This window comes from Branchiostoma belcheri, unplaced genomic scaffold (assembly GCF_001625305.1).
Source record: "Branchiostoma belcheri isolate BF01 breed outbred unplaced genomic scaffold, Haploidv18h27 scaffold127, whole genome shotgun sequence".
Lineage (NCBI taxonomy): Eukaryota > Metazoa > Chordata > Leptocardii > Amphioxiformes > Branchiostomatidae > Branchiostoma > Branchiostoma belcheri.
Window position 1 is genome coordinate 213,371 of NW_017802680.1, and position 21,363 is coordinate 234,733.

Here is a 21,363-nt window from a genome sequence, read left to right on the forward strand (position 1 = left end):
TTTTATTTTTTATTTTTTATTTTTTTTTTAGTTTACTTTGTCTGATTGCTGTGTTTATTATAAGCAGAACATGATAGAAAAATCGATTGTGCAATATTATATTTCATCACTCAGGTACTCAGGTGTCAGATCATGGAGCTTTAAACGGTCGATCAGCTCGAAGAACTTAACAGATGTCCCTAGCCCTTGCAGGGCTAAATTCAGATTCAGGTCCTGATTCAAGTCTACAGGTTTTCAGGGTTCTCCCAGGGATTTGGGAGAAAGAAAAGAAACAAAAAAGAATTCTAAAGAAAAAAAAAATTAATCTGCACAAAATTTTAATTGGTTTCTATCCCTTTGTTTGCCTAGAAATCGATAGTGTGATTGTATCAATTTGAAACCCCAAAAAATTAGCTAAATCGGCGATTTAAGGTTATTGCGCAATGGACCTGCCCTATGACCTTCAACCTTTGGGGGTCATGCAGGCGTCAACAGCGCCCTCCCCCATGCCTTGCCAGTCCGTTTTCGTGGGCAAATTTCTGCTTTTTTAGAGGTTTTGCGACCTAAAAACTCACATCAGAGGAAAAATACACCACAGACGACATTTTCATGGTAAATATCGATAAATGGACCAGGCATTTTTCTGTCCCGTTGCCGATTTTGCTGATTTTCGCCATGTGCTTATAATTTGTTTACGTCGATAGCTACCTTTCCTCGTCCGGTTTTATGAGCAAATTTCCGCTTTTTTAGACGTTTTGGGACTAAAAGACCGACAAAGGGGGAAAAATAAATCATATACATTATTTTTATGAGAAATACTGCTATCATGGACCAGACATTTTTCTTTCGCGTTGCCGAATTTTTGCGGCCGCCGCATGCTGATGGTGCAGTACGGTAGGGAATTTTCTACGATTAGTTCGTAAATGTATCGGCTTTTAAACTTATTTTCGGAGTCGATGGCTTTGTTTTACAAACAAATCAGACAAATTATTAGCGTTGTTTACACGACTTCAAAACGCTAGCGGGGCGCCCGATGTTCCACCAATGACAGCGATTCTCTCGGTAGCGTCGTGCAAAATGTTTTGGTTCAGCAATATGCAGGGGTCCACACAAAAATAAGGCTAGGGTCGGCGGTTTTTTTAGGGTCGGTCGGGAAACAGGAAACACAACATTTATTTTCCTAGGCCTAATATGTAAAAAAATTGTTCTTCTATAGGGCACAGACATGGACTTGCACTTGTATATGCCTCCATTACACTCCGAATGTAAAGCCTAATGCAACAGCACATTTTAACTTTGATAAGATACAAAAATCAGAGAAAACATTTAACATCTTATTGGGAAATCACAAATCAGTGATTTATGAAACAAATGTGTCCGAAATACCTTGGACTTCCTGATTCATCGTAGTTCTTGAAAGCCTCAAAGAAATCTGTGTGGGCCTTCTCATACTCCCCTTCTCGTAAATGCATCTTCCCACCACACTCTGGAACAAACATCACATACACATTTAGTAACATAGCAATAAATACACACTCAGTAACATAGCAATGCATCTTCCCACCACACTCTGGAACATGTTACATACACACTCAGGTCAGTAATAAACACATCATATACACACATAGTAATGCACTCTTCCCACCACACTCTGGAATAAACACAGCACATGATTAGTCTTACTAACTTTTGCCAAAGAAAAAAGTTATATACTTAATGTACGGTAACAGATTTGTCCACTGCTAAATTCGTCCATTCTAAAACAGCTTCAAATTGAAACAAAACATTTTGATTCATTGATGACTCAATCTGCTACTCAGACTTTCAGACATGTAGACAGTAAAATAGCAGTTCTAAACTCCCAGCATAGGCTATTAGCACAGACAAGTCAGTATAGTCATAAACTAGTCCTGCATCAGAAGAAAGTCTGACCTCTGATGACCCCCATGATGAGGGGGTGGGGGATGGCATACAGTAATTAGCAAAGACTAATTAACATAGACTAATTAACAAACACTAATTAACATCAGAAGAGTGTTAGTCTGACCTCTAATGACCCCCATGATAAGAGGATGTGGGATGGCAGACTTGATGTGCAGCGACTGTTCGTACAGGGCCTTCAGCTTCTTGTTGTTTTTCTGAGCCGTGTACATCTGGATCTCCAGTGCATAGATCTCCAACAGCTGCGTGCCTTTCTTCAGATCATCCTCACCCTCATCCGTCTGGAAAGGAAAAAAAACAAAAACTTCAAACATCTACTCACTCACACTCACTCACTAACACACTCACTCACTCACACTCACTCACTCACATGCTTACTCACTCTCACACACTCATTCACACACTCATTCACTCACACACTCATTCACTCACTCTCATTCACTCTCACTCACTCACTCACTCTCTCACTCTCACTCACTCTCACTCCTCACTCACTCACACTCACTCACTCACTCACTCACTCACACTCACTCACTCACACACTCACTCACTCTCACTCACTCTCTCTCACTCACTCTCACTCACTCACTCTCTCACTCACTCACTCTCACTCACTCTCACTCACTCACTCACTCACTCACTCACTCACATTCACACTCACTCACTCACCCACTCACTCTCACTCACTCACTCACTCACTCACCCACTCTCACTCACTCACTCACTCACTCACTCACTCTCTCTCACTCACTCTCTCACTCACTCTCTCACTCTCTCTCACTCACTCACTCTCACTCACTCTCACTCACTCACTCACTCACTCTCACTCACTCACTCACATTCACACTCACTCACTCACCCACTCACTCACTCTCACTCACTCACTCACTCACTCACTCACTCACACTCACTCACACACTCACACACTCATATCAAATCAATTCTTCAGTGACCATCAAATTTTGCTATTCTTTGAATAAAGCTAAGAATGATCGATAAAAAAAGCTGCAGTATTCTAAAGTTGTGGGAGAGAAAGAGACTAAACTTTCTGCTATACCTTCAATGCCATGTACATGTATACACGGTTTTCTCATGATTCTTCATGGTGGCTCTCACCTGACATGACTGGTGCAGTTGTTTCAGGATCTTGGCCAGTTTGTTGAACTCTTCCCTGTCATAGTACAGCTTGCCCAACTGGAGATTATACAAGGAAATACTCAGGGATTAGTTTGTGCAGTGTGCAGCACTTTAGTATCATGTCTAGGACTAAATTGAGCCATGGTACCTTTGAGTTGACCGGGGTACTAGCTATAGTATACCTAACACAAAGGAAAGCTATTGTATGCTTAAATAGATAACAATTTTCTACTGCATGACATGAACATTACTGGTTAAATAAATGAATTGAAATTGAACTTATGGTTTACATCAAAGCACAAATTCAGCTCTATTTTCCGAAGCCTTGTCTGTCTAATTCTCAGAAATACACACATATTCAACATCTTATATAGCTATGAAAAATATGCCTATACATGTATTTAGCCACAGACAAATCCCACACAGAAAAGACCATCTTCATGTTTCAAAATGAAAGTAGGGCTTAAATAATTTCAGCGGCTGATTTTGTCAATAACTATAATGTTACATTACTCCACCTCTATATCACTTGCACAGATTTCAGACAAATGGGGAGAACCTAGTGTTGGTCTTGAACCATAGCCTGTCGTTCTTACCTTAGTGTTGGTCTTGAACCATAGCCTGTCGTTCTTACCTTAGTGTTGGTCTTGAACCATAGCCTGTCATTCTTACCTTAGTGTTGGTCTTGAACCATAGCCTGTCGTTCTTAGCATCCTTCAGGGCCTCCAGCGTCGTCTCATAAAAGTTCTGCAGCAGTTCCATCTGAAACAGAGACGCAGCATAAAGGCAGGTGAGTCTAACATGCTGTTGTGACATTGTATTTTTTGTTGCAGGTGTTGGGATAGTTACAGAATTTCAACATATCCAAAAAAAACATAAAAACTGAAAATCAGAAACCCAACTACCCAGATAAAAATGAGTCTGAGTTATTATATTACATAAATCTGTCATGAAGTATAGTACAAATGTACATGTACATGGAGTCTCAGCAATAGACGGATGGTATGCTTGTCAGTCACCAACGTTCTGTGTCTTGTTTATTAACAGACACACAACAGCACAATACTACCGCTGCCATTTTGACTCGAACCAGGGACACCAGGACTCGCCATAAGTCAAGTAAACACTAAGTACTACCGGTAGGCAACAGGAGCATTCCACTGTGATAAACATACATGTATAGCAGAGCTTGAAATAGTTTTTCAGCTTACCTGCACTGGTCCAGGTAACATGCAAAATTACCTGCACCAGACAAATTACCCCTGTACCACTCAGATGGAAAATAGGTTTTACATATGGATCTGACTGGAAACAGTGTTAAGAAACAATTTTGATTCCTGATCTAGCCCTTAGTTAGCCTGGGTACCATCCTACTTGTATGCCGGGGCTCCCACACTCGCTTCCCTAACAAGTACTTATTAGGGAAGCGAGTGTGGGAGCCCCGGCATACAAGTAGGATGGTACCCAGGCTAGCCCTTAGTAGGTAGTAACAAACGTCCACGTATTTGGAATAAGAATTTTTCTGTTTGATTTAAAAGTCTAAAGCTGAGGATCCGGAACTTATCTTTTACATAAGTACAGAGGGAACCCCTCTCATTTCTAAATACAGTAATGACTTACATTCTTGGATGTGGAGATGTAGTCTAGGATGGAGTTGATGGATTTCTCCGAGTAGTTCCTTGTTACAGCAGTCTGTGTGGGGAGGGATTAACAAATCTGGGTTTATGATCCTGGGATTAACACACTTGTCTCCATCCCAATCCACCCTAAATCTACATAATAGAAAGCTCCATCTTTGTTTGATGATGAGTTGTCCTAAATACAATGTAGTAAATCCTTAGAACCTTTCATGCTGCAAAAACAGTTACCCCCGTCTCACACTTCTATATGACAACTGCTTACATCCAGTCGTTTTAATCCTCAAAATCAAACAAGATTAAAACTATGATTACACATTTGTGCACATGAGCTTGATCCAACCAAATCTATTTCTTTCCCAACTTTCAGCTACAAATGTTAACATTTCAACCAATATTTATCTGTCAACATACATGTTCTTCTATGGTTTTGGTCTCTTACAAAGGTTAGAAAAATGCATTTCTCTAATACAAGTACATTGAACTGCTCATATTAACCCACTGTAGATCCTACCTTGATATATGTGAGCAGCTGCTTGTATCTCTTCATCATCTCTTCATAGTTGCCCTGAAAAATTTACAAAGTTTTGGTATTTACTTAAACAGGCCAGTTTCTTTGAAGTAATATTCCGGGGTTGGAATACATTATTCTACACATCCTTTACAACATGAACTGATGCAGGTTAAATACAGGCACAGGTACAGGTGGAGTTAAGCATCTTTTGTATTCAATGAGAAACTATGGCATCAGTCTTTGCACATGGAGTTTGAAGGCCAGTGTTTCAACTGTGGTGGTGTATAAAAATACTAAGGTAAAAACAATGTACAGGTACTACTTAACATTACATTTCATCAAAACAGTCATGGAAAAATCCTAGATAGATGCTTGCCGAATTGGTCAAGAAGTGATGACTTCTTTAACTTTAAGGAACCTGTAACTATGTAAGGTTGTGATACATAGAAATCAAGACAAAAATCATCCGAACTGACCAGTTTGAAGTTTATCTTGATCATCTGTTTGAGGGCCTTGAATCCCCATTCTCCCTTCTCCTCTTCCAGGTCTAAAACTTTCTGAAAACTCTCTAAAGCTGCTTTTGGGTCCTCCTCCTTTAGAGCTTTGGAGTTGTAGTACTGATTCTCCAGGTCAACATCCGGCTCTGAGCCGCTGTCTTCTGAATACACCTGTAAAGAAACAGAAACACACTTAAGTTAGAGCTCAGACATTTGCACGTCAAACAAGGAATTTAGAGGCACCCCACAATTGCTGACATGTTTTTTCTTTCTAATAGATTAGAAATTTATTTGTGACATGTTGACAACGCACTGATTTCTTGTTTATATTACCAGGCTTGGAGTATTTATCTATAATGGTCTTATCAATTATCACTTTGCTTATATATGCAAATGTTAGTAAAAAGTCGTTCAGGAGTTGGGGGTGGGGCAAACATAAGAAAGATACAATCTAGATCTCGGGGTAAATCTCATTTTCTTGTCAGATTTTAGAAGAATTTTTTCTTAGTTGTCCTCTGGGATATCATGGCATTCAATACAATAAAAACAAACAAACAAACATGGTGTTTTAGTTGCTTCCATAGCTGTGACAGTTCATACTCTTAACAGACAGAGGTGGATCCAGAATGAACCAAAACCCACACACCATAAGCCACCTAAGTGCGTCCTATGACATAATTTTTTGGGGCACCCAGATTTAATACAGAACAACGATATTCAATATCAATATAGCTACCAGTGACTGATTTCTGTTTCCATGTATATCTAAGGTAACAGGTTAGACATACTCTACATTTTGTTTCCGGATCGAATTACAAAACATGCCGGTTGTATAAGACTGCACAAAATGCAGTTGCAGTTTTCGCTGCGGAAAGCATGACTTCTTTCTAATGGCAAGAGAAGGGCCAAAAGTCATATCACAAGGCCACTACCTTAGCTTAAATGGCGTTCATTATGTCATACATCACATCTACAAGTCTTAGTAATCATAACATCAGCCAACAAGTTCTCACCAAGTCATAATCTTGCTCATCATCATCCACCATAAAATCATCCTCGTCCGACATCTTGGATTTTCGAGCAAGTTCACAATCCGCCGTGCGCATGCGCCATGACCCCTGCCCTGGCGGGAGCGAAGTCTCGCGGAATCTCGCGCCGCTTTGCCGACAGGTGTGCGAGATTCCGCGAGACCGCTTTGTGCACCTGTTGCTTTGCCGTTGCCATGGCAGCCGCCCGCAGGTGCGAGGCCCCCTGATACAAGCGGACACCAGGGTAGGTTGCCCTGGGGCGAAATGCACTGCATCAAACAATCTCAATTTCATATTGCACGCATAACATAAATATGACAAAAGTTATGAAACATTGAAAACCTACAGGCTGGTTTTTAGTGCGAGGTTTTGATTTATTTTTAACGTTAGCGCCAACATTTACAGTGGGACTATTTCTTAAGCGGATGAAGTAATTGTTTACTCAGTCGCCCCTCCGTTCCTTTTGTTGTTGCTACCGCAGCGTTGCCTAGGCGTCCGTAGCAACCGCTCAGTATATGTTAGCGGCGTCAACACCAAACAGCTGACTAGTGCAGAGACCGTCGCCCTGCGAGCACCTCGCAACATTTTCTAGCAAGTTTTTACCCAAAGTTATCCTGAACCATGCCTGAGGAAGAGCAGAGGACGAGGCCCATGATTGCGGCAAGGGAGAGAGGTAATTATTCTTCCTAAAAACCGATGAATATTTTTTTTCCTCGGGCACATTTTTCGTTTCCGCCCATGCCTCTTGACTTGTACCCATTCATTCTGGTTCTCTGAGAGTGTGGCAATCCTGGCCACTGAGACTGTTTAAGTGGTACTTGATTTTGGAAAATTTGTCTATGGATGCATCTCGGAAAGGGGATGCAATTTTACAACCGTGATTTTTTCCCCCAGAATTGATTTTTTTTCACTAGTTTGCTCGGGGATTTTGGATCCTGTAGCACGAAAATTAGCGCGTGTCTCAATTCGCGGGTGTTCGATCTCTTCGACCCAAAAATCCTGCGGGTTTTCAACCCAAATTGCTTAGTTTGCATCTAAATATGTTTTCTCTCTACATTGTGATAAGTTTGTTGGATAGTTTGAGCTAGGCTTGCCACAGTTTTCTGGAAAATTCTGGTCCCTTTCCGTGATTTTCCGAGCCCGACACCCTTGGACGCACACGGTGTAGTCGCCATTGTTTACAATGGATACGGCGTTGTTTGGGACCCACGCAACCGCACCCTCTCTGGAAACTCTGCTCTCATCTGTTTTGTCTTTCAATTTTTGGATGACTGGTCTTCATGAATTGGTCTTAAATCAGACTTTTTTCAAAACTAAGTAAGACACAATGAAATTTGGCCAAATCTTTTCGGCAAGTTCTGTAATATAGTTTACATAACAGGCGTGCGGTGAAGCCTTACAATGTAACTGGTGCTTACGGCATGGGAGATTGGATTATCAGATTTTGTGAGTTCGAAAATGCAAACAGCGTTGTCTTTTTGGCTGTCTCTTTGAAACAAAGTTAATCCTTTTTTTTGCGTTTGAGGTCATATTTGAAAGGGAACATCTTTCTTTTCCACATGATGAAATTAAATGCTATGTGCAAACTAGGACATTATATGAAAGCCCTTGGCTTGGTGCAAATTTAAAGGAGCCTTCCACTCAAAAGACTAGCCTCTACCAGGCACCGCGGATCGCTGGAAAAATAGTAGAAATTAGCCAAAATAAATAAAGCGAATACTATACCAGGGGAGGGTACCTCTCTGGCTGGCTAACTCCCCTGGTATAGTCTTTCCATTTTTTTTCGCAAATTTCTACTATTTTTCCAGCGATCCGCGGTGCCAGAGCTAGGCACAGAGAGATTGCCAACATTTCGTTTCACTTGTTCCGTGGTACCGAACGCAGTCGGCCCGTCATGCCCCATTAGCAATGCCACAGCAACAAGCTTCATCCACGGGAAAATCACAATTTACTGCTGCTGAGCTGAATGCTGTCGTCTGGGTCTGAATGAACCCAACTCCTGGGAGAGGAAATCCCTACTCTCAAAGCAGAGGTTTGGGTTTTGGGGGTATTTTTAGCGTATGGCTGGGTTTGGTGGAAAAAAAAAATTCAGTGCAAAAGAGAAACCAAGATAAGAAAAGCCTAAAAACATGCTAAAAATACTCCCAAAACCCAAACCTATGCTTGGAGAGGAAAAAAATCGCAGCTATTGTCTGTCTGTGTTGTCTGGGGACAAATTTAAGGGCCATTGTGCAGAGGATGAAAAATTGATGATACAATGACACCCTTTCGTGTAGATAGTGGCAATTAGCAAATAGCTGTCATGGAAACATGACAATGGGCAACATATCATGTGCTGTACTGTGGCTACGCTGCACGGAAAATTAGCTTTACCAAGGAGGTTGTATTTGACCTCCTTGGATTTACCGATACCAGTAGAGTTGGGAAATGTTTACTTTGTTTCTTTTAATAAACACTTCTGAACTTTGCAATGGCAGTAAAATAAAAGTGAAGTTCAGTGATACGTGACTTAACAAGGGTTGTAAAGGAAATTACTGCAATCGACCTTTATTTACTACTATTTTACATCCAGATACTGTGTACATAGTAAACATTACCTGAACTTACAACCTGTGGTAAAACCAGCTTTTCGTGTAGTGCTAGTGTCATCAAATCTAATCTCCAAGCAGATCCTAGGGTGGCAAAAGACAGTATCAAAATGGACCCTCTCTGGTCAATGGATACTGCCTGGCCAAGTTGGTACTGTATTTTGCCACCCTAGGATCTGCTTGGAGATTACATCAAGTCTAGACCAGAATAGTAAAACGTTGAACTTTATTCCAACACTCACACTATACAGAGATCACATTTCAGCGACCACTGTAATGACTGTATAATGTGTGTTAGGAAAAAGTCAACGTTTTACCATGATAACTACCAACACAGATGAACTTTCATGATCATCTAGACCTGAATATTTTACCTGAGTTCTTATCAAGCAAAGAAAGTAAACCCCATGTGCATATTTCAGGTCCTGGCCCGGGAAGGTATGCCCTGCCCACCAACGTTGGGTACATCAAACATGACTTCACCAAGAGGATGAACCCCTCCTACACCCTCGCAAAACGCCTGGAGGACACAAGTGAGTAAAACAACCTTCCATTTCCTCTTCATCTGTAAAAAACTTTCCTTCTTTCTTTCTTTATTGGCAATGACAAGAGTTCAATACACAGGTTATCAAGGCAGTGGTGACTGCAGGTATCAGATAACCCACAAATGCAAACGTGGAGACAAACGTTTCTTAGCCCTGGGCCACACACAGCCTTCACTACAGCAGGGGGCTAGTCCACTGGTAGTAATGTGTTTAACTCCCATACTCTTTCCCAAATGCTGAGTGCTAAGCAGAGAAAGCAGTATGTATCATTTTTAAAGTCTTTGGTATGACTCAACCAAGGATTGAACTCACAACACTTTCTGACACACAGCTAAATGGCTCCTGCCTTTTTTCTGTCATTTGCAGTGTTTAAGAAGGACTGCAGCCCGGGACCCGGATACTTCATCGAACCCAGAATCACCAAACACGGCGTGGACGGCACGCCTTCCTACTCTGTCTCCGGCCGCATCAAGGATCCAAGTGAGTCACTTTTAAACTCAAGTTTACCGCGAGGATACAGAAATATCTGTTCTTATTGCTGATGACAGTTGCACAATGTGATTTTGGAACCATAGAGTCAGCAGATGTTCACTGTAAATTTGTGACATTTTGAGATGTGAGGGTAGAGTCTGATCAATAATAGTGGAGAAAAAGTACAATAGGCTTTCTTAATTATTGGTGGGAAAATAGTGCAATAAGATTTATTCTAATCTAGGGTGAAGAATTATTTAAGCAAAAATCTCTTAATACATGTGAGCTGCTTCTTCTAGAATTTTGACAAAGTCCACATATTGCCCAATATATATGTGATGTTTTGTCCCATACTGACCCTGCTCTGTCTTGTCCCCACCCCAGGAGTGTTCCAGCCCCCAGGCCCCGGGGCGTACTCCCCGGAGAAAGTGCACCCTCAGGGGGAGCGGCACGCGCCCGTGTACTCCATGGCGGCCCGTACGCGCTACCGCAAGCGCGACGCCGTCCCCGCCCCCAACTCCTACTCCCTCCCGCAGCTCCTCGGCTCCAAGGTCCCCAACAAGAACTCCAGCGCGTCCTACTCCATGACCGCCAGATCCAAGACCGGCAGCTTCTCCGAGGACCTGGCGAAGGCGCCGGGACCCGGCCGCTACAACGCAACCGACCCGAACATCGTGAACCACAAGAAGCCGGCGTACTCCATGCTGGGCCGCAGCTTCATGCCCGGAGACTCCACCAAGAAGCCGGGACCGGGCGCGCATTACCCCGAAAGAGTCTACGTCACGAAGAGGAAGGCTCCGACGTACTCACTGGGCATCAGGCACTCCGAGTACATCACTCCTCTGATCGTGGACGTGGCTGATTAAAACACTGTGTCTGAAAGACTGTGGGACATCTATTACAGCCAGATCATGAGATTATAAACTGTGGGGGAGAAAAAAATGCTGCTACCCGTTCAGTAGTGTTACCTGTAGAAACTCGCCAACAAGTCGTTTATTTATCCGTAGAAGTAAACACATCTTGTAGTACCAGTTCCGGGATATCCATGCCAAGAAGTACTGTTTTCTTTTCAGTGTTATATTGTTATGATTTTGGTATCACTCATATATGTTTAATCGTATTTCAGGATTTAAAAATGTTTCTATTGTCGAATGTGGTGTATCCAAGGACTAACCAGTTGAACTGATTCGAGACATACAATGTATTAGTGAAGAAAGTAAATGAAGTTTACAATTACGATGTGAATGCAATTTGTACCTAGTGCTAAAGATCTACAGTAGCTGACAGTCTGCTTTTTTTGTCGAAACATTGTATATTTGTTTGTCATGGGTTGCACACTTGTGAGAATTCTATTTTGTTTTCTTCAATAAAGGACCATGTTTTTTCACAGCTGATGTTGTCTTCAGTACATGAAGTTGCACAGTAGCCGTGGAGTCAGCCCTGTTAGCTTTCGTCCACTCCCTAAGATCCACTACCGGCCGGCTAGTTGCACAGTGGAAGAGAGAGTAGCAAAGATTTAGTCCATGTAGTCAGCCCCTTCACAGAAAACTAGAGAGAACTTCCTTATAAAGTATTTTTTGTGTACCAAGGCTACCACTATCAGTATCAGCACCTCCTAATTAGTCTCTGTCAGCACATAACGAACAATTTGTATTATTTTTACAATTTTTGTAAAACCAGAACTACAGAGTAACACTTCAAGGGACTGAATGCACATCCATCCCCATCTTAGAACTCACGACATTGTGCTTCTCAAATTCAGAGAAAATTGAAAAAGTTTTAACAATAATACAGTTTGGCCCTAACAACTGAAGTATCTGCCCAGTTAGTAAATCAATTAAAAGTTCAAAATTCATTGAATTATAAACTAGCCTAGTATGTTGACTTTGTGGCTTCTAAGGTAGCATTCGGGCTATCATAGGGTGCCAAGGGCCTATTATCATTAAATTGAAAGTTCTTCAACTAAAAAGTAAATGTAAGCCTCCTCAGATCTGCAGAGAACACGTAGGAACAGTTGCTTGGGAAGTTTTTACCAAATTGAAAAGCAGTAAAAATTTGTGAAATTTGAAATGTTGTCGATGACAAAAAAAAAATGAAGAGGCCTAGCCTACAGTTTGTCAAAACATTAAGGCAACCAGCAGTCATTTCATTTTTCTGACTTTATTCAACAATATATCTAATACATACAATAGAAAAGAGCTACTATAACTAAGGGAAGTCTAAGAAAAGGGCCCTACTAGTATACTGGAAACCGACAAAGGCTGGAACTATGTAGGTCCTTACAATTGCTATTGTCTTCCCGTATCCTTACAAATTGTGAACTATGTACTTTAACCATCTAGTCCATACATACTGTACATACATGTGCACTTCTACAGATAGTAAGGAATGGGTCAGTATAACTTTAACAGCGGCGTTTAGCTGACATGACTTTGCCGTGATCTATCAATGTCTCAATGATCAGTACTGCGGAAACATGTTATGGTAAGATTGTAATATTTACATGTTGCAAACTTGCAGTGTTACTATTATAGTGATGCATGTCTTTAGATCAGAACAGTAAAAAAAATGGGGAAGAACAAAACTTTTGAAGACAGAATATAGAGAGTTAAGAATAAAGAGTTAAGAAAATATATAGGGTTAAGAAAAATGGAGGGTACATAGACAGAACAGCACTTCTATAGTGACAACGTTTGGAGACAACATCAGTTCAACTGTAATTGTCCATTCTAACTGTGTGTTGGTTGTTGTTATTGTTGAGCAGCTGCCATGATGATGTCATGAGTTGTCCTTGTGTAGCACCTGAGTATGTACATGTCACAGGTTTCCATGGTAACCACAAGCAGACGTGCGGGGACCCAGGTCCGGTCTCCAAGCAGATGCGTGAGGACCCCGGTCTCCCGGCGCTCACGACGCTAGTGGTCTGGGGGAGTTGTGATTGGTCGCCGAAACAGCAGGATGTGAGGTTCTGGAAAATAACAGGAAAACAAAAATAAACCTTCCAACCTCATGCAGGTCAGATAATATAATCTGATAAAATCCGTTATAAAGTTATATCCAAGTTTTAAAAAAGCCAGACATGATAACGTTACTACAGGTCTGGGCCAGACCTGTAGTAACGTTATCACACACAGTTCTCACTAGGCTATTTGAGCGTAGGGGCCGCCTACGCTGTGATTTGGACCCCCACGTTGTGATTGAGCCCCCTGCACTGTCTTCCAACCAGTGTAGGGGTGTTTTGGGGGCAGAAGCTTCATAAATCTTTCAAAAAATTACAATATAACTTCAGAATGAAGCTATAACAAAGGGAAAACAAAACCTGTCCCCCAATAAGCAGGGAATATAGTGTCTCAAGCCAAGGGGTCATGAGTTACAAAATTTTTGTGTAGAATTTCAGACCCCCTGCTGTGGTCATGTTTTTGGGACTTACTGTGCGACTTGTGCCGCAGAAAGTTGCCCTTCTGTACCTGACCCCTACGCTGTCAAAAAACCCTGGTGAGAACCCTGACACAGATGTGTGACCAAACAAGTACAAATTCATTCTGAATTTGATCATTGATACACATACATGTACATACATTACATTACATACACATAATACCAAGGAGGTTAATGTTTTTAACCTCCTTGATAATACCTATAACGCCCAAATTGAAGGATACCCTTAGACCTTAGTTCCTCCGATCCTGTGCCTGATGGCACACCCAGCAGCAAGCTTCCACTTCTTCACAATTTAAATCATCTAAATTCCAACAAGGTTATACTTCCGATACCCACTTACCAATGTTATCTAAATGCAATCTTACGACAATTTTGTACCTCTACCACCATATTGTTACTAAATGTGTCTCCTGGTTCATCTGAAATTGTGAATCTCAATCAACTTGTAATATCAACAGGTATAGAGGAAGAAACACTTTGCAGGAAGAACATAGCTGTTAACACTGTGATATTGCTTCTTTACTTATTAGGCTACACTGACTTCATTTTATGGATGACATCCTTGGGAGTTGGGAGACACCAAAATTCATTGATGCCAGTGAGCCAGCGAATAAAAAAAAGGGCAGCAAAAGAAAAATCACCAAGGTATACAAAGCTTATGTATTGCAAATTTGCGGTTGTAAACGACTACTTTTACAAGCCTGCACATGCTAGCCTTTTATGTAGCATTTCTGAGTCGGAACTGTACTGATTTCAGCGGAGCCTTGGCAGCCTTGGTGCTGTCCTCTGTACCTGCCAGGTCCCTGCTGTCGGTAGCAACAATGGATTACGGAGGATGGCACCCAGGCCTCAGCCTCTTCTGATGAATGGGCGGATTACACTTGGCGTGCAAGGATACCCGGAAGTAAGGTTCTGAGCCAAAATAAATTTTCACCCCAAAATCACCATTTCTTACACTCTTCAGCTATGTTAATGTTTAATGATACTTTGTGGCAGTTTATGAGAAATGTCACCTCAAACTTGGACCCTCGAAACCCCTTCGTCACTTTTCTACCACGGACTACCACGGACCCCGGTCGCGCTAGAACTGGGGTGTGCACCGTTAAATCGGTGTGGCCTTACATTAGTTACAAAGAATTTGGAGACAGAGCCTGTATTACCTGGCTCGTGCTTCATGTAGTGGCACCAGCCCTGGCTCTGCTGCACACCGATGCCTCTCCACTCCGACTCCGACATCAGGTGGCTCTTGGGGACCAGTTTGGCAAGTTCCTTCGGCAACATCACATGTCTGTAAAAAGGACAAAATTCATTTTGTCTTCATTTTGATGCCCTTTACACCAAAAGGCTAATCTTTCAGGGTTCATATAAAAATAAAAAAACATATACAACAGTAGGATGATTTTTTTAAGTCAAAAATAAGAATTATGGATCATTCATAATACTTTTTGGTGTTTTGATACCTTGAATACCTTGACACCGTCTACAGTCGAATAAGGTTTTCAAATAAAAGATATAAAAAGTATTATTTCAGTTGAAAACTGCATATTAGTAGCACAGTATCTGGGCATGTGGTTTTACCAGGCAGATTGCCAGGCAAGAATTATTTTTGTTCAAACTTCAAACTTTCAAAGTAGTGACGACAGGGATGCTCGTGTTAGGGAGTAAGCTTAGCGTAGCTGCTTAGGTTCGGGAGGGATCACGTGGTGGTTTACTCGGGAAAAAGTGGGGAAAACAAACTCAAAAGAGCAGTTAAACACTGAGAAACGATGTAATGTTTTATGGTGAATACTTAGGTATGGAAAATGGACAGTTCTCTTCACAATAAAACGAATAACAAACTCTGGGGTCGAACGACTTCCCAGAGAAAAAATGGCCGCAAGCACAAAGAGATACAAACGAGAAATCTTTCTTTTTCTCGCCAAAACACCTACCTGTATTCAAATTTATCATCGTAATACTTGTCCGAGTAATAAATATGTTTGTGAGCCATCTTTGGTCGTCTTTGAAGCGAAGTACAACCCTTTTCCTTGCCTTTTCTGCTCACAATGGCACAGCTGCTAAAAACGTCGTGATTCTTTCCTACGCAGCTGGAATTTGAATTCCCCGGCTCATTCTGATTGGCCGAGCTCTATCACGTGACTGCAAGGTTTTAAAGATGAGTTTTGAAAAACTCGTACAAAAAACGTTCATCATACTTTAAGACATGAAAATTATAATACTTGAAGATATTTTAGAACAATATGACAAAATATCAAGCTTTCTGTTGTTGTTTTTTTTTCGGATTTTTTTTTATCACGTGATCAGGGGTCAAAGTATCAAGCTGAGCAATGGTCGGATGGTTCTGAATATATTTACTTCCTGTAAGTAGAATAAAGTGTAGAATAAAGAGTTTTCTTGTAGTTAATACAGTTTGTTAGTGGATTTAAAGAAGAGTCAAACTTCAGATACCGAGGTGGACGATAAAGGTACAGAAAGCTCGACAAGGTGAGTCCATTTTCTACTTGTTTGTGTAGAGTTTTTTCTCGTGGGTTTGGAAGAAGTTTTTACAAGAAGTAGTTCACTCTTGTTGAACCATAAAGCACGGAGATATCTCCGACTTGTACATGTACCTCCCGAAGGTGTGTCTGTCTGTGTGTGTGTCTGCCTGTGTATATGTGTGTGTGCTTCCGTTCTACGTGAAAGGGATTGCCTTGTTGACATAATTATGGTTCACATACAGACGGAAATATAACGTTACCAAAATTATTTATGGCACAAGTTATCAATGGTTTTAAACCCCCATATCAGCCTAACCCTTTAGCTTTAGGGATTTAATTATGACATGACATGTTTTAGCAATCAAAGTGTGCAGAATTCGGACTACTCCCGGAGTTTTTAATCCTTGAGTTTTTACACCATTCTTTTATTCAATCCACGAAACCTGTCAGTGTCTTGCTTAACTGGAGGATTTTATTGGGCATTTCACAGAAATGTCACAATGACTCATAAATGTTTGAGTACTGTAAATTCGTTTAAGTTCACCGGGACATGATTTCTTGGAAAGAGACCAGGAATATAGGGTGTGTTCACCGTGATTTAAAGAGGAAAGGAAGGTGTACAAAAGAACTATATCTTCAACTAAAAAAAAATGCTTTATTCTTAGTGTCTGTTCTAGAATTCTAAGATGATAACGTTGCTGTTCGGATGTCGATTGGACACTAACGTAGGCACCCAACCTAAAAAATTGGGTACACAAAAACACTTTTGGGTGCACCATATAAGATGAGATAAGTAGAATGTCAGGAAAAACTAATTATGTTTGATTTCTAAAGAAAAGTTCTATAACAATGATTTTATTTTTCTGACACTTACACATTAAGAATCTGCTGAATATACATTTAACATCTCAACATATGTAAAGCTATGAAAATATTTGGGTGCACCGGTACACCCTCAGAAAAAAATTGCGTGCACAGCTCCAAATTTTGGTGCACTGAGGTGCACATGCACCCAGTATTTCCATGTACGTTGGATTTGGCTATCATGATGAATTTATGATTATGGTCCAAAGTACCACTGATCAGTAATGAATTATTCATTGTCTGAATATGTGACACTTTGCATGAACACAGCAGTACAAATGTAACGTTACATCATGTAGCTCCGTTTTGTATTTTGTAATCACTAAGCTTGAATCTCCTTATTCAACGTCCATCAGAGGAATTTTGTACATTGCAGTGCTCCATGCTGCGATCAACCAAGGCCTAATTGAAGTGGTAATTGGATATTGAATATGGGATTCCCAAACCTAGAACTTTGCGTTAACAGGTATAGTTTGGCACCTTTTGGTTATAAGAAGGAACTTTATTCAGTACTATATTAACCAACCTGATCAAACTATTAATAGGAATTTGATACAGCTATGATAGAAGACTTTTACAGTTCAATTATCAGTCTACTTTGGGTTAATTGAGGCTGTGGAATATTTGGCAGTTATGTATAATAATTGCTACTGGTAAAATAAATAACAAGAGTTCCACAATCTCATACCTTCGCCAAATGAGGTTAACCCTTGCGGGTGACGAATTATACAATTTTAATCATTGATTTTGTAAATAAGAGCCTCATTTGCATGGACTATGTCAGTTGATCATATTCTTGAGACTTCATCCAATGACAGCCTTATCATAACAAAAAGGCTATTTTAGCACTTCCTCATAAATTATGCAAATGAGGTCATGATTTGAATAAATTATGTTTGTTGATGTTCACTTTCACTTAACTTCCAAATGTGGCAAGTATGAAATTCGGGGTGCAGCAGTTACAACTATGAAATTATAAGAATTTTCCATTAATTATGCAAATTAGGTCCTCATTTACATAATATATATCCTCAGATGTTTTTCTCGTTCTCAAGTAGATGTCACAAGTGTTTCATAGTTCTATTATCGAACAAAGCAGAGTTATAGAATTTCCTCATTAATTATGCAAATTAGCGCCTGATTTGCATAATTGCCATCTGATCATGTCAAGCATCACTTATACTACTTACATACCAAAAATCACGACAATACGTCAACCGGTTCTTGAGTTATCGTCCTTCAAATTTTTTTCAACAAATGCTCCTGCAGTTCCAGAAGAAGGCGCTAGGGGACCCAAACTCACGTCACTTCTTCCCTACCACAAGAGCTATCTACCAACCAAAATTCGTGACCCTAGCATGTCCAGAACATGAGATATCAAAACCGGAAGTTCAGCTGCAGTACCTAGGAAAGCCGCCAGGGGGCCCAAAATCTAATCATTTCTAGGTCTCATGAAGACCTACCCACCTACCAAGTTTCATTCCAATCCATTTACTGCTTCTCGAGTTATCTTGCTAAACCACACACACACAAACACACATACATACCCACACACAGACAAACGCTACTGAAAACATAACCTTCTTGGCGAAGGTAAAAAGATGAAATGAAATTTGTGTGTTCAATATTAATCATAATAGCCTAGACTAATCTCATATATACTGAAGTAAGTTTAAAGAGAAAATTCTCCAACTTCCTTGCAGCTGGTAAAGTTGTTTGATGTTTGCCATAGCAGGAAAGCCTGAAGAGTTTCCTCTACCAGACGTTTAACATGCATTCTTACATGTACCTTGTACTGCACATTCATGTACTCTCATCTGCCAAATAAACATACGGGTACGTTTATTTTTTTGGGCCCAAACATCCACCCAGTACGTTCTTCTTTTGCACAGTACGTTTATTAATTTTTTGAAAACCAGTAATTTTTTTCAACTTCGTGTGAAAAAAATTGACAAATCTTCGACGTGAAGACGTTTATAAACGCGTATTGTAGCGAGAAACTTGTCATTTTTGGGCCAGTTTTTGCAATCACCGCGTGCATAAATTCGTCTGAATGTTCTATTGTCATGGGTGGTGCTTATCAAAATACGATATATTAAATGCTCTTTTTTTTTGTCTATTTAAATTCCTAATTGCAAATAACAGTTAAAGATTTGTGCATATATCAGTAAGGGCGCATTTTAGTACAAGAGACACAAGTTACCCGTCAATTTTGGTAATTTTCCGGGGGGTACGTTTATTCCGGGGGTATGTTTATTTGATTTTGAAGATTTATCCGGGGGGGGGGTATGTTTATTCGGCAGATGAGAGTAGGCAAGTTGTGTACAGTACTCATACTGTATGCAGGCAACTTGTGTGCTCCCCATCTAGGTTGATGGGGGAAGATTGTTTGCTTTTTATATATATGGCCCTTTTTTTGGTGCTACTGCCCCCCCCCCAACCCGACAAAAAAATGTAAAAATAAAAAATAAAAATAAAACGAAAAAAGGGCCATATATAAAAAGCAAACAATCTTCACCTCATCAACCTCTGCTTGGAGAGTAAAGTTGTGTACTGCATGAGGCAAGTGCTCATTTCAGTTTTTAGATCAGAGCCACTGATATGATGGGTCTGTTATCATTCTTATATTCCGTGAACAGGATATCCCTTGGCCTGTACGTGCCAGACTTCAAATTAGTATCACAATTCCCAAGTGATTGTGATAAGCTGATTAGATACAGGAGCAAGTCATTGTGTGCAGCCATGATTGTGTGCATGTCAGTAGACAGTAGATCCAGAGTAGAGCTGGTACATATTCATGAGGAGAAACTGGCTTTTGATACTGGACTTGCCCCATTATGTACATAGAGACATGATGTCATCATCGTGTAATAAGGTCCCTGTGTGGGCATACATCTGACTGTACTCTAGTAAATACTCTATACACGATCCCTACTGATCATGACCCTACATGTATGCGTGTATCGGATATCTGTAAGTTGTGTAACGTGTACAGTAACTACTTTTTATTGTGTTTGGGACACAGCAAAAATGGCTGTTAAACACACAAACAGTTTGTCTTTGTTGGCAATTCAATATGAGTTTGTGATATGAGAACATTAGTTATTAGTAGTTTTGTTTCTTCAAATTTGAAAGGTTTGGAGGTCTTGAAACTTGGAATTAATGTTATATAGAGAAAATGTGTAATGGCGTATGTCCGGGTGGAAAGTGAAGATCACTTTTCTACATGGAAATGATTACTGGTATGGATCATTTATTTACCTCTTTTTAAACATACATGTTCTGGGCTCCCTTGGAAATCAGCCAATCTCAGCTAAAGTGGCTCGTCTGATTGTTCTCATGATTTATAGCTTAAGCAGAAATCAATAGTTTGTGATAAGAAAATTATGTAAAAAGAAAATGGCCACAGAAAACAGCATGTAATTGATAAAAAAAGACTAACGTTATATATAAGCCCCAGCATTCTTCAGGCAGTAATCTTTTATGGAGGCTGTGAAATGAGCAGTAAAATCTTACCAAATATCAGATATTCTGCAGATTTTCTAGTGTTGAACACCTGATTCAATCTAGATACGGGAAAACTACAAGGAAAATATTGCTATTTTTCTTGCCTCAGTGAGTGCTAATGTTGCGTGTACCACAGCCAGATTTTTATGTCTTTTATGTCTTTTGAAGTTGTAACTTGTAGTTTGAGGATTCCACCCAGCCAAAATCAAAATCTTTACTAGTACAGTAGATGCCGCTTATTTGAAAAGCCAATTTGTCAGCACATTTTTTTCAAATACCCGGCCTTTCCGATTAAGAGACTCTGAGGCTCAAACTCTCGGCCTTCATTGAAACTATGGGGGTGGGGGCCGGGGGTGGACAGGGCATCGAACACATAACGTCACAAAGAATACAAACACGAGTCACATTTACGCATTAAAAACAGCGAACTTTATTGAGATCGGTAAATTTGCTTTTAATTTTTTTCGTTGACGTACACACGTATTTTTTTCGTTTTTTCCAAGACTGGAAGAACGCCGCGATACGTTAGACATCATGTGCTATCGGCAGGCTCTACTCGAACGAATAAACAAATTATGCTACGTTTGCTACGTACAAAACAAGCAACGAATACATGCACAATCATCAGCCTGTACGTACTTTTACATCACGAAAGTAGCAAAAATAAAGTTTGATTAACGGAAAACTTCAATCAAGTAGCGTACAGACAAAAATGCAGACGATCGTCATGAAAGCAG

General features: G+C 40.4%; 4 protein-coding genes across 4 annotated transcripts in view; 2 read left to right on the forward strand and 2 right to left on the reverse strand.

The window, feature by feature from the left end:
• The window catches only part of LOC109463534 (COP9 signalosome complex subunit 2), an 11,000-nt gene extending 4,172 nt beyond the window's left edge, over positions 1–6,828 (reverse strand). Inside the window, exons 1-8 of the mRNA XM_019760375.1 lie at positions 6,719–6,828; positions 5,685–5,876; positions 5,209–5,262; positions 4,678–4,749; positions 3,730–3,819; positions 3,037–3,114; positions 2,027–2,201; positions 1,366–1,465 (exon numbers count right to left, since the gene is read on the reverse strand). Of these exons, the coding sequence (XP_019615934.1) occupies positions 1,366–1,465; positions 2,027–2,201; positions 3,037–3,114; positions 3,730–3,819; positions 4,678–4,749; positions 5,209–5,262; positions 5,685–5,876; positions 6,719–6,811 (854 nt within the window). The 5' untranslated portion in view covers positions 6,812–6,828. The remainder of the gene's footprint in view (positions 1–1,365; positions 1,466–2,026; positions 2,202–3,036; positions 3,115–3,729; positions 3,820–4,677; positions 4,750–5,208; positions 5,263–5,684; positions 5,877–6,718) is intronic.
• A 385-nt stretch (positions 6,829–7,213) lies between these two features.
• Positions 7,214–11,726, forward strand: LOC109463536 (outer dense fiber protein 3-like). The gene is made up of 4 exons (XM_019760378.1): positions 7,214–7,406; positions 9,744–9,854; positions 10,233–10,346; positions 10,722–11,726. The coding sequence occupies exons 1-4, from the start codon at positions 7,355–7,357 to the stop codon at positions 11,201–11,203; spliced, it is 759 nt and encodes a 252-aa protein (XP_019615937.1). The 5' UTR covers positions 7,214–7,354; the 3' UTR covers positions 11,204–11,726.
• A 787-nt stretch (positions 11,727–12,513) lies between these two features.
• Positions 12,514–15,892, reverse strand: LOC109463527 (cyclin-dependent kinases regulatory subunit 1-like). The gene is made up of 3 exons (XM_019760366.1): positions 15,710–15,892; positions 14,939–15,066; positions 12,514–13,305 (listed from the first exon to the last, which is right to left on the reverse strand). Exons 1-3 carry the CDS (start codon positions 15,766–15,768, stop codon positions 13,253–13,255), a joined length of 240 nt encoding a protein of 79 aa, XP_019615925.1. The 5' UTR covers positions 15,769–15,892; the 3' UTR covers positions 12,514–13,252.
• Positions 15,893–16,075: 183 nt separating this feature from the next.
• Positions 16,076–21,363, forward strand: part of LOC109463526 (SHC-transforming protein 1-like) — a 31,857-nt gene continuing 26,569 nt past the window's right edge. Inside the window, exon 1 of the mRNA XM_019760364.1 lies at positions 16,076–16,262. The gene's annotated coding sequence lies outside the window, so the exon portion shown is untranslated. The remainder of the gene's footprint in view (positions 16,263–21,363) is intronic.

Excerpts from the sequence above, each read along its gene's own strand:
- LOC109463536 (XM_019760378.1), top strand. The coding sequence starts at position 7,355 with ATGCCTGAGGAAGAGCAGAGGACGAGGCCCATGATTGCGGCAAGGGAG. Across the intron at positions 9,855-10,232 it reads AAAACGCCTGGAGGACACAA|TGTTTAAGAAGGACTGCAGC; the intron begins GTGAGTAAAACA and ends TGTCATTTGCAG. Across the intron at positions 10,347-10,721 it reads CGGCCGCATCAAGGATCCAA|GAGTGTTCCAGCCCCCAGGC; the intron begins GTGAGTCACTTT and ends TCCCCACCCCAG.
- LOC109463527 (XM_019760366.1), bottom strand. The coding sequence starts at position 15,768 with ATGGCTCACAAACATATTTATTACTCGGACAAGTATTACGATGATAAA. Across the intron at positions 15,067-15,709 it reads GATGATAAATTTGAATACAG|ACATGTGATGTTGCCGAAGG; the intron begins GTAGGTGTTTTG and ends TCCTTTTTACAG. Across the intron at positions 13,306-14,938 it reads CTACATGAAGCACGAGCCAG|AACCTCACATCCTGCTGTTT; the intron begins GTAATACAGGCT and ends GTTATTTTCCAG.